General features: G+C 35.9%; 1 protein-coding gene across 4 annotated transcripts in view; it reads left to right on the top strand.

The window, feature by feature from the left end:
* beat-IIIc (beaten path IIIc) overlaps nucleotides 1-18,034 on the top strand; it is a 121,941-nt gene that overhangs the window by 35,379 nt on the left and 68,528 nt on the right. For all 4 annotated transcript variants that reach the window (XM_086835127.1, XM_086835125.1, XM_086835126.1 and 1 more), the window contains exon 2: nucleotides 3,678-3,800. In XM_086835127.1, the coding sequence (XP_086691253.1) occupies nucleotides 3,746-3,800 (55 nt within the window). In that variant the 5' untranslated portion in view covers nucleotides 3,678-3,745. The remainder of the gene's footprint in view (nucleotides 1-3,677; nucleotides 3,801-18,034) is intronic.

Raw genomic sequence — 18,034 nt, 5'->3', positions numbered from 1 at the left:
AATTTGATCTGCCTTCAATCAAGTCAAGTGGTTCTTTAGTGGGCTAGAATCGCATTAAGTGGTAGTGTTATGGGTTAATTTTCATATATTTATTTGATGGTGGGCTCCCGGGATGTGGCTTAATAAATGGAAAGTGATTTGTGGTAATTTCTATTTGGTGGAAATTGTATTTAAATACAGAAGCTAGTTTATGCACTAATTGGGCAATTATAAATTGGGTTTTAGATTACATACTATTCCCTAATTTATTTGGATTTAGCTGGTTTGTTTTTCATATTTGTGTGGGTGATAAATATTAAGGAATTTTAAAGGCAAATCCAATTAGTTGAGTAAATTTATTGCACATATTAATTATTTCTTTTGTTAAATAAAACTAGTTTTCCCCTCGTTAATAACTCTGTAACTCTCTTAATTTTTGAACCTTTATCATTCTGAAATAATTACTTTATTTGGACTTTAATTAACCTCTGAATATCTGCGCATTTTTACATTTGGTAATTTGAAGATTTTTGTGCTACCTCAGTTATTCAAAACCCACACACACACACACACTCATCTGCTTGGCCAAAAACCAAAATTCAATTACCTCAATACGCTTCGGGCCATGAAAATGTAACCTGAGCAGAGGGAAGCTCTGGGAAATGAGAGCCCTTGGTAAGGAGGGGGAAAATGTGATGGTGGGGGGGAAGGGGACCCAAAAGAACAAAACATTTTTTGGCATATGCTAGACTTTCATTTGAAATGAGGGAAAAGTCAGGCGTGGAGGAGGGAAAGTCAATCACTCACCAAAAAGGAGCTGTAATTGATAACTTTTCAATTTTCCATAGCCTGAAGGGGCGGAAAAATGGGAACAGAGAGAGAGAGAGACCTTGGTAACATTTCATTTTCTATCGAATTTTCACACATTTCACAAAAGGAAACAAAAAACCCACTGAACCACAATGGGGAAAAAGTAAAAGTTTTTCGTATAACATACTCTTATTACAATGCCACATATCACACTTTTAGGGCTTTTTTTCGCTTTGTTTTTCTGCTGACATTTGACCGTTAATGACCATTTGGTTTTGCTTTTAAACAGATATTTTCATTTGTGCAAAAATTATAATGTAATTTATAATTTTGACATTTTACATTCTAATTAGTGCGGTTTTTTTTTTTTAAATAAGAAGAGAAGCTGAGATCCCTTGGGCTCTACTATCTACTCGTTCATTCGATTACACTTTTCCGCCAGTTAACGACGGAATTATGCAAATGAAGTTGCCGAAAAAAATCGCGCAAAAAGATAGCTTTCTGTTTTAGAAAGGAGATTTTTTTAGAACTGCACTGAGAAAAGAAAAAGTGAAAAAATAAGACAACTTTGACAACTTTGCAACAGGAAACTTATTACAAACTTTAAAGATATGTAATGTATATTTTATAATGTTTCATTTAATTTTAAAGTAATAAATAATGAAACACCAATTAAAATAATACCTTTTAAAATAATATATACATATTTTAGTAGTATAAAACATATAAATACAGAAAAAGTTAAAAAATAATACAGCTTAGAGATTTTATAAATGAAAATGCAACAGGAAACTTATTACAAACTTCATAGATAAATAATACATGGCATACATAATATGTTTCATTAAATTTTAAAATAACATAAAAATAAACCCCAATTAAAAGAATACCCTGTAAATTAATAAATACACATTTAAGTAGTATAAAACATATAAATACAATCAAATAAAAACCCACCCATTACCGGAAACTTCCTACCAATATTTGAGTTTTTTAAGGAGAGTCCGGGAACCTGAACCACCTGGGGGAAACCCAACAACCAACTGGGGAGTCCTCGTCGTCTCAGTCACTTGTGACTGTATCGCATTTGCTTTGAAATTAGTTTGCCAGCAAGGAAAGTAAAAAAAAAATTGGAAAAGGAGGAAAAACGTAAGCCGAGGGGGAAAATGAGAGAGAGACGTGTGTGTGTGTGTGACGAAGTTAGGGCCCCGTTTTGTGCACCTGTCCAGGTGGCGGTGGAGGGAAAACTCAACAAAAGGGGGGGATGTGGAAAAGCGGGTGTGTTGCCCATGGTAGTCGGTAGTCCTTGTTGACTGGTTGTTTACGGTGCCAGCGAACAGATACAAAGCGAACGAACAGATACAAGGATCCCACCCAGATACAAGGATATGTGCAAGTCACATTATAGTCGGTTTGGAGTTTTAGTTTTAGCCATCAGTTTAGCTTCGTTACGTTGAATTGCCCAAGTTTACATCTGCCTTTTGAGCCCAGATTGCATGCGATTGCGAACTGTTTTCTGACAGTCATTCGAGGCTCTAATTTATTTGATTCTATTCCATCCGCACCATAAAATGTCTTCTACATTTGTCAATCAAAATGTTTCAAGTGACCTAAATGTGGAAAATAAATATATATATATTTATGTCAGAGATTTTTTGTGTTGCCTTGGAAATCCCATGTCACTATGTATAATTTGTAGTGATTGCACTTATTTTTTAATTTAAATAACATAAATTTGTTAAAGAATATATATTGAATGGCAATTTTCTAATATAATTGCAATTTGATACGATTGTCAGCAGCATGGATGAGTAAATCTTAATTGCAAATGGTTTAGTTATACACTGTGGGAGTTTATTTAGCTTAACTATACTTTTATATTAAATTAAAATAATTTAAATGGATAGATTCACTTTTCTAATAAAAACTTGAGGGAAATATTCTTCCAAATGACATAATTCTTCGGCAAAAACCCAGGATTTTCCATTCATTATCAGTTTTGAGTTCCGTCTTATCCCTCACTCAATCAGGCATATTCATTCATCATCCTGCTGCCTCATCTCCAGCCAATTGATCAATCCACCAGACCTCCGTTGCCCCTTCAGAGGCCCTCAATTATCTAACAATTAGAGATACCGAAGGAGAGGACACACAAGGCCCAACCTTTCCATTTAGAACGGAAATTATTCATGACTTCTATGGAAAACCCAAAAAAGCAATAGAGACCAGGGACACATTGAACCAAACAATAGAAAAAAAAGATTCAATCCGAGAAGAAAGCAGAGAAGATAAATGACCAACAATTAGTCACACCTACGATGACAATCATTGAACGATTTTCCAATTGATGGGGGAGGTGGTAGTAGCTTCCCCAATCGAATTCAAATTCTCTTTTGGACAATGGGCCACAGTAATGAAAATTTAGCAAGCCCAAAAACCCAAAAGCCGGTCTTAATTGCTTCGAGGGCAGAGCACAAAAGGGGGGCTTTTTCCCCCCCCTGCCCAAAAGTGCATGTGTAGTTTTGATTAGCGTCAGGTGCCGTGTCAAACAGCAATTTGTGGCCTCCTCCCCTTGGCCCCCCGCTTTTCGGGGAAAATGACATTTGAATGATGACAGCAAGCCGGGTAACAGGTAACAGGTAACAGTTCACACAGGTGACAGCTGGCACTCTTCCGTTATTGTTTTTCAGGGTCTCATTTTCAGGGTTGGGCCCCACGCCCCGAAAAAAATATATATCTCTATTATGCTCGACCAAACAAGTACAATAAATTGCTGCCGTCTGTCCTGTCGCCTAGCGAGTGACTCAATCGTCGTATCTAATATAATATTAGAAATAATTATTTAATTATTTATTTTCATACTCAAACCAAACTTGTTTCCATTGCAGATACCCAAAGGGGAGCAGGAGGAGGAAACCCATTTGAAACAAAACCGAAATAGAAACCAACAATCAACATGTTTGGCCATCTCAATTTGCTGGCCGCTCTGTTTTTCATTGGCACATTGAAAGGTGAGTTAAATCAACTTAAAGTGCACCTAGAGAAAATGAGTCAAAAATATAGAATAATAAATTTATGTTACATGTTTAAGCACCTAAAAAATACTTTAAACATCTTTGATTAACCTTGTATTGTAGTCTTTAATACAATAGATTTCCCTATTATATTTTTTTAATTTCTTTTAAAACTCACCTATATTTTCCCCTGTCTGTATTTTGACAAAGGCTCTCTTCTCCCATATCCCTGACCAAATGTTAGCCAATTATGCAGACTTCATTTGTCAACGTTTTGGCGCGTATTCAAATATGAAATTTCACACTCTGACTGACATTTCCCCCTGCCATTTTTGGTTATGAAGGGGAGCTCTGTCTGTGACCCCAGCCTGGCGCCTGGCTCCATGGCGTGCCTCATAAATTAATTTACACTTGAAACTGGGCAACAACAGCAAAAAATAAAAGTGTTTTGTTTGCCACAAAAGCAACAAGCAACAAGAAGCCGAGGAAATCAACAGTGGCGAAATTGAATGCCCCAATGACCACCCACAATGGGTTAAAATTGCGAAATTGCAACTGAGAATTGCCACTGGGAATTGGGTGTCTTGAACAGAAACTTTTGAACATTTTCACAGTGGCAACGATCGAATAGAAAGGAGGTACTAAGGTTTATTTCATTAAGGAAGAGATCAATGTTAAGAAATAGATTGATTTTATTTATAACATAAACTTGAAATTAACTTTGAGACTTCCCCTTGCAGTTAGCCATGTGGATTATGAATTCGAATTTATAATGGATCATAACTGAGGACAAAAATTCATTAATATCAAATCTAAAATATTTTTTACCTAGGTGTATTAATTCGATATTTTAATATGATCTTTTTTTGGGTAAATCGTATTTTTTTAAATATTATACTTAAGCCAAAACTGCATTAATTTCAATTCAGAAAGCCTTTATTTGCTAGTTTTTAAAAGGCTAAAAAAACTGCATACTAAGTTTTAAAATATAAAAAACTTGAATTTTTTTTAAGATTTTAACGATGTAAACAATTATAAAATTTAAAAAATTTTCAAAAAATTTTATTTTAATCGGATATGGATATAGATTCAGCTGTTGATGCTGATCAATAAAGAATACGAATTATAGGGTCGGAAGTTACTCCTTCACTGAGTTGCAAGCTTCGAAATAAAATTATAATACCCGACAAAGCCATAAAAATGGTATCTTCGTTCAATCCTTGAAAGATGAGACAAGAAAATATTAGCTTTCTGCTTTTTAATTATATATATATTAATAGATATATAATGTAATTAATTATATATGTTTAACCTAAAACACAGTTGCAAAGCTTCAAAGTTAATTGATTCTCTTAATAAGTTGAGATAATCAATACAATTATTTTAATATTTATACCTCTTCCTTCCCTTTTAAATTTAACACTTAAATAATGTACATAATCCTTCATATTGCTTCATAAAAATTCATAAATTCCTTTTCTCTCCATTTTTGTGAAATTTTTTGCTGCTGTTTTAACCATTGTGCATTGCATTGCAACATCCCCAAGGGAAATAAACTTCTTCAACTTCCTGACCGCTGTGGCTGGGGCTCTCTTCTTCCCCCTCCCGGAAGCTGGTATATATAAAACCCCCTTCAGCCACGCCACTGTGGTGTGGTCATTATCAGCTTGAGTGGGCAACGGGAGCCACGCGTCTGTTTAATTGAAATCGACGCTCGCTGCGCTAACTTTCTTCGCGCATGAATTTGTTTATTAACAATTCCCTAAAAAAAAAAGAAAATACAAGAAACGATAAAGATGTGAGGTGGGGGGAAAACAATGCTGCGAGTGCTGGGCAAATTGCTCTGCGACGGCACTTTGTCGTCTGTCGTAATAATTCCGTTGCAATTGAAATAAATTAAATTGCATGCGGAGCCATTGTCAGCGACATACCCCCCATCCTGTTATTTGTGTGTAACTGTGTGTATGCTTTTGTCAACTCGGAATTGTCAGTGAACCACCCAACCACCCAAAAGAGCCCGAATACCCAGCATACCCTACTATCTGTACATCCACAGATATGTATGGATGTAAACCACCCAACGCACCCAACGAATGCAGATGCATAAACCGCAGCGGGCCAAACCAAAACCCCGGCAAAGTCATCACATCTCTCGTGATGTGCACATGTCACTGCGGCATTTGTTTAATTAACAAAAACGCTCCTGCCCCGCCAGATACTCCCCTTTTCCTCCCTTCAGCTGCAGCTCTATGGATTTGCGGGTGCTAAGTGGTGACCCCCACACCCAACTTTCCACCCAGCTCGACTTTCCATGTGAGCCCAAAAAAGCCTTGCGGTTGTCAGTCATCGTTTGTCTTTGTAATTTGCGCCCTGATGAGTTATACTTTCGAGTGCGTATATTTGTCTGTCTGTCCCAATGCCCTGACTGATTAATGCGATGTGTGTGGATCATGGGCTTGGCGAATGATGAGGACCTTCTTTTTTTCTTTTCGCAAATGGAATTTCCAGAATTTTGAGTTTGGGAAAATGCAATGGAAAAGCATGGTTTTCATGTGATTAAAAGGAATGCAGTTATAAGATTTTAAAGCCTCAAGTCACAGGTCTTGCTAAACATAGAATAAAACTAACAGGAACTGAAGAAGTATATTTTAAATGTGCTAAAGATAAATATATTAAACTATGCTTAAGAGTTTAGTTAGCAACTCGTATTATTCAACCTTTTATTTCCCCTCCATAAACCTCTGAAACTTTGTAAGCCACCATTAAGTTCTATAATAGTTAAGCCAGACATTTAAAACGACACCTACGATGGTTAGTTTCTAATTCCCTGGATCTTATTGACACTAAATGCTTCAAAACAATTTTGCTCAGCCACAAATCAGCTAGGCATTAAAGGTCGCCACACTAAAAACAAAAGTTTCGCAATAAAATGTTGAATGAAACTTAAACCAAACCGACAACCGCAACACGGAAAACCATTTGAACTCGCTGAGAAAGAAAATAAAATAGGAAAAGTGTTGTCAGGGGGGTGCGGTGACATTTTCCAGGAACGACAGAAACAGAGTGAAAGAAAAACATTAATCATTTAATTTGATAAGCCATAAACGAAGTCGCCGATAATCTGTGTACGTGTACTGGAAAAAATTCGCTTATTTTTGTGGGGGTTTAAACTACAACTTGGACTTGTACTTCTCTCTTTCGATTTGGGGTTAGTTCTGGCATGCAATTTCAATTGATTATCCAACACGATCGAAGGAGGGGGAGCTAAAAAGATGAGAGACAGCCAAGGGCAGCGTGAAAAACTACTTTTTGGCTTTCACTTCACTCGCAGACAACAATCCCTAGGGGTTGGCCAAACTTGTCGCATGAAAATGCAATTCAATTGATTTATGTGCTCGATGCAATTACTTGAGAGGGAAGCTGAACGAGTTCTCTGGCTGCGTGCCGGTTGCCAACAAAAATCCAAGTTGCCCCTGCAACTGACAGCCGCATAAATTGCCCCCCCCCCACCCCCCCCCCCCCCTTCGATTCCGGCTAAAAGAAGCACCACCACCCTGGAACAGCAAAAGGATACCCATCCCAGCCATTTGCCACAAGCTTCCTTAGACACCTTGTGACTAGGTGCGGAAGTGCCGCCCACACAACGAAAAATAATCAATGGGCGTAACGGCAGAAGGCCAATTAAATTTATTGCCAACTCTTTTGTGCCTGTGCAAAATTGTTTTTAATTGTCCTTGGCAATTAAAAACACGCCCAGCCATGAGTTCTTCTTCCCCTCTTTGTGTCGTGTGCCTAGGATAATACAAATACAAATTTAAAGCGGATAATTTTCCTGAGGGGTGAAAATGTGTGGTTTCTGGGATTGTGTGGGGGTAGAAGCCATGGTTAGTCCTTGGCAAATTAAACAGCAAATATTTTGGCTTAAGGCCTAAGCTGATCTAAGGAGTTTGTTAAGATTTTCTACTTTACTAAGTTTAGGTATTAAAACTTTGAATGAAATTCAACTTAATCTTGTACAGTTTTAATTAATTATTACTTCCTCAAAGATTAGAAATATGTCAGAGGTGCGGTAATAAAAAAACTCTATAATCGTCTGACACAATTCATCAACTTCAAAAGAATTATTCGACATTATAATAGCGTTTTTATTGGGCAACATATCAAAAAGGCAATAAACCAAGGAAAATAAACTATTTTGAAAATCAATAAAATGGAAACGAAAATTAAACAAATCTTTGAACATAGGGAAAATAGAAGCAATATTTTGTTGGTTTTAATTAAGAATACAAACAGCGGTTTAAATTTAATTTTGTGATCTACCAAACCAAGTTCTATTAAACAGAAAATATAGGAAAATATCTCATAAAAATTCCCTATCTTTAGCTCATTTTGCGATTTGGCTTTTCGCAAATGAATGATTTTTATGAGACTGACTGCAAAAGGATGAAGGATACCTGGATAGCTGCTTCAGCTTCATCAGCCTGCAGCCGAAACCAATGAAAACTTCTTTATCCCCTTATTTTCCATTATTCCGCTGGCATCGGATTTTTCTTTCTTACTTGCTTCTTTTTTTTTTGTCATCTCTGTATACCGTCCAAGGACCTGTGCTTAAAGGATGCAAAGTAACTTTGGGGGCCGGGGACCAATGTTGCCACATCTTGAGGCATTTTTTTGAGCCACTTGCAGCCAGTTGAGCTTCCTTCCTTCTTTGCCCCACAGTTTTTTTTTTCGTCATTTTTTGTTTGCCTGAATTTTCCTCTCTTTGCATAGGAAAATCCACAAAATCGACATAATGCAATTTCATCTTGGTTGTGTGTTTTTTTTTTGCTTTCTATTACGCTACTCCATCTGCTGCTGGTCTTTTTTTATTATCTTTATTAGAGTGCACTTTTTTCTTTGAGTTCTGTTTTTGGAGTGGAAGTTAAACGGAATCTGTTTTTAAAAATCAGTGGAAAAGTTTAATAGTTTCTGAAGGTATATACTTTACTAAATACATAAAATTATTGCTTAAAATCAAAACCACTTTGTTAAAGAATTTTTTTTTGGGCAGTATTTTCCATCACAATCTAAGCTCGTATATTTTGTGTGAGTTCGATTTCGATTTTGGATTGTGTGCGCATCTACAAATCTCCAAATCGGAATCATAAATCAAACTTTTGTTCTATATATTTTTTTTCAGGGGAGATAGGAATCTCTCTCTCTCTTCTATCTCTGCTTATCAGAGAATCCCTCCCGATTTCTGGCCACTCGAATTTCCCTTGCACATTTTATTCAAATGCTACGTGTTGCATTTTTTCAACCTGCCACATCGCTCATAACTTTTCTCTCAACATTTGGCGGTATTTTCCCCGTGACTTGCCCCCCTCTCATGTGTTCTGTTTCTGCTCTGGTTTTAGAAAAAGCAAACAGTAGTAGACGGAGTTATGCAAAAAAATAACCAGGAACCAATGCAAATTCGCATTTTGTAAAATTTATTTTTATTTCCTTGCAGGGTATTATAATTCTAGTCGGAAGCTTAGAATGTAGTGAAGGAGTCATTTCCGACCCTATAAATCATATATATTCTTGATCAGCATCAACAGGGGAATCTTTATAGCAATATCTGGATAAAAAATACATTTTTCTAAATTTTGCAACTTTTTTTTTTAATTTTTAAGGGGATATATAATTGTCAAAATTTTTAAAATTATAAAGTTCAGTAAGCAGATTTGTTGGCGCTATAAAAACTTACTCGGAACAACTTTCCAAATTGAAATTAGTGAATTTTTGGCTTAGTTATGATTTTTGAAAAACTATGATTTACCCGAAAAAATTAGCAAATCAAATTACCGATTTATGTCTAGAATATTCATTTAGATTTAGATGTGATATACCTAGAAAGCATATATTTTAGGGTTTCTTGGAGTTAGACAAGGCCAAGAGTTATATGAATTCTGATATCTATAAAATATAAATAGATTTGCATTTATACTATAATTAAAATCAAGATAAAGGTTTAGTTTAAAGTATATTTCTTTTAATCACAAATATTTGTTTATATAAAATTCTAGAATTCTAGAATAAACTTGTAGTAATTTTAAATAATTTTAAATTATTATTAACAATATCTAAGAAAGAGACTTTACGTGACTCACATTCCCAAGGTATTCCACCAACGACTATTTATGTTATCATTTTGTCAGTTTTCCTTTCCATATTTATTTCCCTAGCCTGTGATTATTATTTCATTTGGCTTCTGCCTGTGGCCCTGCACAGAATTCGCTACCTTTTTCATAATTCTTGGCAACTCTGTTTGTTTGAATTGCAGTTGCAGTTCGGTGGGTGGGTGGTTTGTGCATATTTCCTCACATGTGGGGCCACATTGCCATGTTGCAAGCGGAGCGTGAAACGCGGCAAATTGATTAGCATTTAAATTGCTTGCGAAATGTGTGGCACAAACAGCGACAGCGACAGCAACAGCAGGAGCAGCAAAAATGAAGCCATAAAGCCGAAAGCGGACCATGAACGGTGTGTGTCCCTGTCTCCTTTTGGCCCAACAACCACTCCCCCACTCTCTTGGCCATTGGTTCATCTGTCGCCCGGCCAGCTCCATCTGTTTTTCATCCCCAAACCCCCTTGTGAAAAATTACACTCGGAAAAATGTAATTAAATATAAATATATTATGCTTTTTGCAACTAAATCTATTTACTTAAAGAAGAATTAAAGCAAATTGTAAGCTTGCTAAAAGATTTTAGAAAAAATGAGCTCATTTGAAAGGCAATGCCTGGTTTTTCCCACTTGAATTACCTCAAAATATAGCACATTTTGCAAGTGCATTTATTTCCTAAAATGAACTGTAAACAATCAGTAATCTACCATTAGATTTTAGAGAAAATAAACACATATTAAGCATTATTTTCTTCAGTGCACCTCCTCCCACAATGCCTGCCTTTTCCCATTTGGATTCCCATGGCTGCAATGAATTGCAAATAACGCATTGACCGCACTGCACCTTTGCCGCCACCTTTTGCGGACAATTCTGGGTGAACCTCAATACCATTCCAGGTGCATATATATCTATGTACATATATATGTGCGATATCTGTCCAACTTTATCCACCCCCACCCCTCCGGCAACCCCTCGCACCCCCAGCCTTTGATCCTTGTCCCTGCATTTTGCGTTGCATGTTGCTGGCACAACAGCAACATAAATGGCAGCAGCAGCAGCAACATTCGTTGCGTTTACCGCCAAAAACAGAAAAACTAAAAAACAAAAAGGAAAAAACGGAAAAACACAAAATGCCAAAGGAAACCTGAAAAAAAAAGAGTTCACAACACGAGCATAAAATTTTTCATGAATTTGTAATTTATGTGCTAAAATGTTATCGTTGTTATCGCTGCCTTTGTCTGTGTGCGTTGCCGTTGCCGTTGCCGTTGTTAAAAGTTGCTGGCCAGCGAATTGTTGTGCACTTACAGCTGCCGTCAATGGAATGAGGTGGGTGTCAGGGACGAGGGGGAGCCAGGATGCAGGGGCAGGGATGCTGGATAGCCCAGGGGGTTCCAGGGGGGCAGAGCAACATTTTGAGTGCTTGTTGAGCGGTTAAAAGTGCGCCAATAGAACAAAAAGGTAATAAAATTTAGCACACGATTTATCAGAGCTTGTTTTATTACAAAATATTTACAATTAGAAAGTTGCCAGAGATTAAATTACAAAAAATACCACACTAAATGGAAATGTGGTTTACATTTTAGAGAACATTAAATGTAGCTTTCAGCTTGTTAACTAAATTTAAAATATTACAAGCTAGAAAGGAGTTAAATTATGGGATAGATGCGGATATTAATCACAACTAAACTTGAAATATTCGCATTCTTTCCATAGGTATTTATTGATATTTTTATATGACCATTTTTGACAATTTTTTTGGGAAAAAAATTAATAAATTTATAGATAGATTCAGCTTTTGATGCTGATAAAGAAAATATAAAATTTATAGAAATGACTCCTTTACTTCACCTTTACTTTACTACCTGTAAAGGCATTCAAAATTTATAAGTACCCAAGGATTTCTTTTTTTTTAATAATAAAATGGTTATAAATAAAATTTTAATATAAAGAAACACGTTAGAAATGCTCACATATTTTAGGAAAAATAAAAGTTTTTCATTCATTTCAGAATAAGGATAAATAAATCTGTCAATATTTTCCTTTATTTTTTAAATTGTGTGGACCTTGTGTACTGTACTTTTCTTTCCCTTTTATCTTTCACTCTGAACTTAATTGTATTTCTTAAACAATTTGCCTGCCTGATTTATCAATATTTTATTATTTATCAATCGAATAATTAAATGTTTGTTTGTATATATCTCTGCTTCATTGTTTCTGAACTTTTCCTTTCATCTCTTTGGGGGAGGTCTCTTCCTGTCTCAGACTTTCATTTATAAATATATATCATAATATCGATGACAACGGCAGCAGTGTGTGGCAACAACAATTAACCTTCTTTGCCAGCTGCATGGCGTTCTTAATGTGAAAATAACAACAACAACAACAACAACAAAAGCAAAGAATAATAACAACATTAAGCAACAACAGCAAACAACAAACAACTCAATTTGCCACTGTTGGAAGTCGCTGTTTTTTTGTTATTTCTGCAGCGGTTGCTGATGTTTTTTTTTTTTTTTTTGTTATTGCTTCATATGTTCAGCCATCGTTAAATTGTTGGCATTCTCAATTCGCGCCCCTCTTCAATCCCTTGTGTATTTCACCCTACGCCTCTGGAGGGGGAAAAAAAGGATGATGATGACGTGGCATTGATGAGTCGCCAGTTGTCGTTGTCCAGCCGCAAAACATTCAATTGAATCAAGCCAACAAAGCAACTGAAACAACAAACACACAACATCCCATAACGAAAATGCTCTAAAAGGCGCTTCACATACGTATAATGCGGGTTGCCGAAGGGGTGTGCCTGTGGTATCTCCTCGAAAGGTCACCGCCGTTGCGAGACCTTTGCCTCAATGTTTTTTATTTTTATTCCCGTCTGACCGAGCTCTAAGTAAAACCGATGGTCCAAAAGCATTAAACTTGATAATGAAATTGAAAAACATATATAGGAAAAAGAGTGAGCTAAAAAATAAGAGAAAAAATAATTTAAAAGGGAAATATGGAGTTGAACAGACAGATTAAATTCACTATAACTTAAAAATAAATAGGATTTAAAGTTAAGAAATTGTTTTCAATTTTAAATATATTTTCTAACCCAGTTTAGTACTCACTCGATTATTTTCCAGCAAGCAACATAAATAAAACAAGAGTAATATTTTAATTTATTTCGTTTGCTTTAACTTCAAAGTGCCAGCTACAAATAAATTTAAATACAATATATTTATATGCTGCTGCTGTATTTTTCCATTGAATGCATTAGGCATATGCAATATTTATGAAGTCAATTTTTGCATAACCAAAGCCCCCAGTGTATTTATGGCTTTTACATGCATTCATTTGAGCTGAATTTTATGAAACTTTTATATGACTTTGCTTATTTTTAGTTTATGAATTTAAAAGGTTCAGAAAGCTAGGTTTTAGACCAAAAATGGCTTTTAATATTTTTTTTTGTTAGATTATTTATTATTCTTTTATTTATTATTCTTTTTATAGCTTAACTTTCGAAGAACTTTATATATTAAAGACGTGGATATTACTTAAATAAACAGTTTTATACACATATTTTGTATCTTATATTAAATATCATATTATATATTAAAATATATAATATTTTATAAATTATATTATAACTAGGTTTCATTGCTGTTTCAACTTAATTATGTTTACATATTTCTTATGTTGTGTAGCTTAGTGTATTTCTGGTTAATTTGTACTTTATAGTGTAGAACACAGCTCATAGATCTTTGGTTAATTTTTAGCTGGCAGTTGTCGGCAGATCCACATGGAATACAGATCCATATACAACATATCCATATCCATTAAGCTGCCGCCGTCAGCGATTCATGTTCACGCTCATGTCCAGACGTCGCTCCTCCTCTGTTCTCCATTCTCCATTCTCCATTCTCTGTTCTCCTTCTCCTTCTCCATCTGCATTCTCCACAGTTCCCCACTGTTCTCCACTATTCCCCGCAAAAGTTCTCATTCCCTTTTACAACGAAACAGTGAAATAAATTAGTAAATATTTAATTATTTTTGGGTTTATATTTGGTTATAAATATTTTTTATTTATATATTTTTGTTATGTATTAATTTGGTTATATATTATTATGTTTTGGTTATATATTATTTTAGTTATATATTATTTTGGATATATATTAAATTGGTTTTATATTATTTCGGTTATATATAAATATGGTTACATATTTTAAAATATATTAAAAAGGTGTGATTTTTCAATGATGTTACATTATCTTTTTCCTTTTTTATTGTACCATTATTTAAAAAAAAAATTATTCTTACTATTTATTAAATATTTATATAGTAACTATTTTATATAGTTAACATTTTCTTACAGTGTACATATCCCCCACTTTTCAGCTGCTCTGTCATCGGCTTTGTTTTTTGGTTTCGCTTAATGCAGCGCGCGACATGCAAAGCGGTCAATCCACTGAGCCCCTTGCTCTTTGGCCTCTGTCCCCATCCCTCTCTCTCTCTCCTCCTCTACCCTCTCCCCTCCCACTCCCCCTTAGACCCCTCCCCCCACGAACTGGCCTTATCTCTCCGTACGCTCGACGACATAATAAAACTCGCTCTGCATCGGTTTCTGGGCATTTATTCCATTGCTTTGTTTTTCTCCACTCTCGTTTTGGGTTGAGCATCGTAAAACATTTTTATAATGCGTTCACGTTGTTTGCCCAAAGATCGTTTAGAGGTTTTTCCTGGACTTGCAAGAGACCCTTCTATTCCAGGGAGGTGTCTGTCCCACATTTAAGTTGAAGTAAAAACAGTGCGTTTTACCTAGGCTAAATATCACAAAAAGAAACAAAAGCTTATTTAAATTTAATAATTTCTTAGATTTTTAAATACTTTTAATCTCTTAAATTGTATTGTAATGTATTTATAATATTTAAATTATTCATATTAATTTTGAAAATATTTTTTAGGAGAGGTATTCTTAATATTTTATTCCGCAATGACAATAACAATTAATTGTATTCAAAGAAAATGCAATAAATATTCAAATACATTTCAAAATTGTATTTAGATTCTGAAAAGTTCCCTTTGATAAAGGTTACAATTGTATAAAAGGTTTCTATTATTTCTTTTTTTCTCTCAGTCTATAAAATTATCAAATATTTAAATTACTTATAATGTTTAAAATAATTTAAAAACATTTTCTTAGTGGGAGTTATTTTTAACTATTTTGTCCCCCAAACTTATCAACAAAGAATTGTGTTGACAGAAAATTAAAATATATTTTCAAAAGCGTTTAAACTTTGTATGCAGGTTCTTAAAAGCTCCCTTTTTGGTAAAGTTCCCATTTTGTGTAACAGGTTTTTACTGTTATGTCACGGACCTGTATACCGCTACATATAGTATCTTTTTTTTTCATTTGCATTGCGGAGGTGGCTCAATTTTGTCTTTGGGCCATCAAATATTGAGCGCGTTTTAAGTGACACTTTACATCAGCAGCAATGCCACTCGCACCGCACTGTGTCTCCCTGTCTCCCGTCTCTTTCACCACTCAGTATTCCCCTCTCTTTCTGTCTTGCAACAAACCGATGGTATCTTTGGGCCCCGGACTTAGGTTATACAGAGTGTAGTTTGCGTGAGGATCGTAAAATGTATTTTTTATGGTTGGAAGGCTTTTTAGGAATTGTTCCTCGCCGCTTTTGGTTGCACCATTGATGATGAAAAACTTGTGACTTCGTTTATCGATTGACTAAATTTTATGGCTTTTCTTTTGCATAATGTTTATGCTGGCGCTTTTTTTTTTTTTGTTGTAGCATTTTCCCCATTTCTGGATCGTTTGATCTTTCCCTAATTGGAATTCTCTGGGAATTTTTGTTCCGGTTTCGACATCGCGTTTGAAGAGCAACGGAAGCAATGGCTTTGAACGATTTTCTTGTTTTTTCTCTGGCCATTTGTGGGTGGTGCAAGTGGTGCAGGTGGGTTTCCCCATCGAGTGGGTTGTATATTCATAGTGGTTTGTTAAACTTCCTTCGAGTGCTATAGATGCTGCCGCTGCTGCTGCTGGCGCCTGTCAACTTGCATCGATAAAAATCTGCAGCTTCCTGCAATTTCCGCTTTTGACAATATGCAGCCCGCATACAAAGTTTTCTTTTTTTCTGTCTTGATTTTCCCTCCCATCCGGCAGTTATCCTTCCCACATTTCCCAGCTGCCAGCCCAGGTAAATATGTATTTAGATAAGTGTCACTTATCTAGCCCATCCAGCTGAGAATTCCCCATTCTTTGTCCCGGAGACACTTGAACTGCCGACTGGCGTGCACGCAATTAATTCTCTTAATTGAAATTGCAACCGCCTTCTGCCCACCTAATTGGTAGTTGCAGTGGGCGTGGCACAAAGGGACAAGCAACCAGAGAGAGAGAGAGAGAGAGAGAGGTCAGGGGGCATATCACTTGCATCGGAAAGTGGCGCCCCAAATGAATGCAACCAGGCAGTCAACCAGCAGCTGCAAAAGGAGAAGAACGAGTTGCAAAAGATGAGAATCCCCCAGTGAATGAATGAATGAACGGCTGAATGGTTCGAGTCTCCTCCGAGTGGCACAGTGGAAATGTATAGGAAATATAATCAAAATCTCTCCGACTTTCCACTCACCTTTTTTACGTTTCCTTAAAAGAATGTCGTATTCCAATTAACCATAAACTGTCGAGTCTATAAAGATTAGATAGCCGCATTCCAAGAAGCTCTCAGTGAATGCCATTAAAATATGGTAAAATATTATGGTTATTTTATGTTCTGAGCAGATTTAAATAAATCTATTTATATTTTATTATTGTGAAATTTAGAACAATTTAAAGATCATTATTTATGGGATGGGGATTTAGAAATTTGTATTAAAGATGTATGAAATGTAGTCTTGCATTTTTATGTATTCCAATTTCAGTCAAGAGCTTAATATGCAGTGAAGCAATCTTTTCCGACCCTATAAATCATATATATTCTTGATCAGCGTCAACAGCCGAATCGATCTAGCCATGTCCAGATAAACTAAATTTTTTCAAAATTTTAAAAATTTTATAAGGGGTTACATTTTCAAAAATTGCCAAAAAACTTTGTTTTTAATTTTAAATTAATAAATCTAAATAAAAACTTACATCGGAACGGGTTTCAATTTGAAATTAATACATTTTAGAGTAAGTTATGAGATTTTAAAATTTTAATTTTCCGAAAAATTTGTCATATAAATATATATATATATATATATATATATATATATATAAACTTTGACTTGCCACAGCTGGCTTCCTTTCTTCTTATTCCTTATTTTTCCCATTTCATCCCACTGTGCGTGCTGTGGGACAAATGAATGAATACATGGATTCCTTGGCAATTTTAAGAAAGGGAACGCCCAGCAAGTGTGAGAAGTAAGATGTGCGGGCGCAAGCGACAAATGCAGTAACTGGAAAATTGCGCGACAATTAAAGATTTTGCGCGACAGAGCCGAAAGGGGGGCGGGGTCTCTGAAGGGTGAAAAATGAGTGCAAAAAAAAAGAGGAGGAAAAGCGAGGAAAAGGCAAGGCGGAGGCGTCATCATCACTCGTTGTCGTCGTCACTGGCCCAAATGTAAGTCAAGTGAGGCGTAAAGTGCATACGGGATAGGGGTGAAAGTATATAAAGGAAACCATTGCCTCTCAGTCTCACCTTCCCCCCTCCCTTTGCCACCCACTTGCTGCCCACCCAATTTCCCCCCCTTTTCCATCCGTTTTTCACCCTTCAACGTAGTTATTGTCAACTTGTTGCCGGCAAGAAAGACAAGAAAAAAAGTGAAGATCTCGCGCTGAAGCGAATGTGACAACTTGGCTGACAAAATGCTAACAAGATGATGTGGCGCAAACTTTTTTTCCTTGTGTTAGCCCCGTCTGCCCCGGTTTTTCCACCACACTTTTCCGCACTTTTCCTCGCGCAACAAGCTGTGCCAACAAATGACCAAATGTCTGCCAAGTGTCGCCACCGAAAATGTCGACGACCACCCAAAGTGCCAGGGAGTTGTTCCATGTAGGCTGAGTTTAATTCTAAACAACAATATGTCTTCCTTTTTTTGTTTTTTTTGTTACCCATG

This window comes from Drosophila serrata, unplaced genomic scaffold (genome assembly GCF_035046125.1).
Source record: "Drosophila serrata isolate PLE 108 unplaced genomic scaffold, ASM3504612v1 contig_275, whole genome shotgun sequence".
Taxonomy (NCBI): Eukaryota; Metazoa; Arthropoda; class Insecta; order Diptera; family Drosophilidae; genus Drosophila; species Drosophila serrata.
Note: the sequence above shows the minus strand (reverse complement) of the source record. Positions and strands in the feature narration are given on the sequence as shown.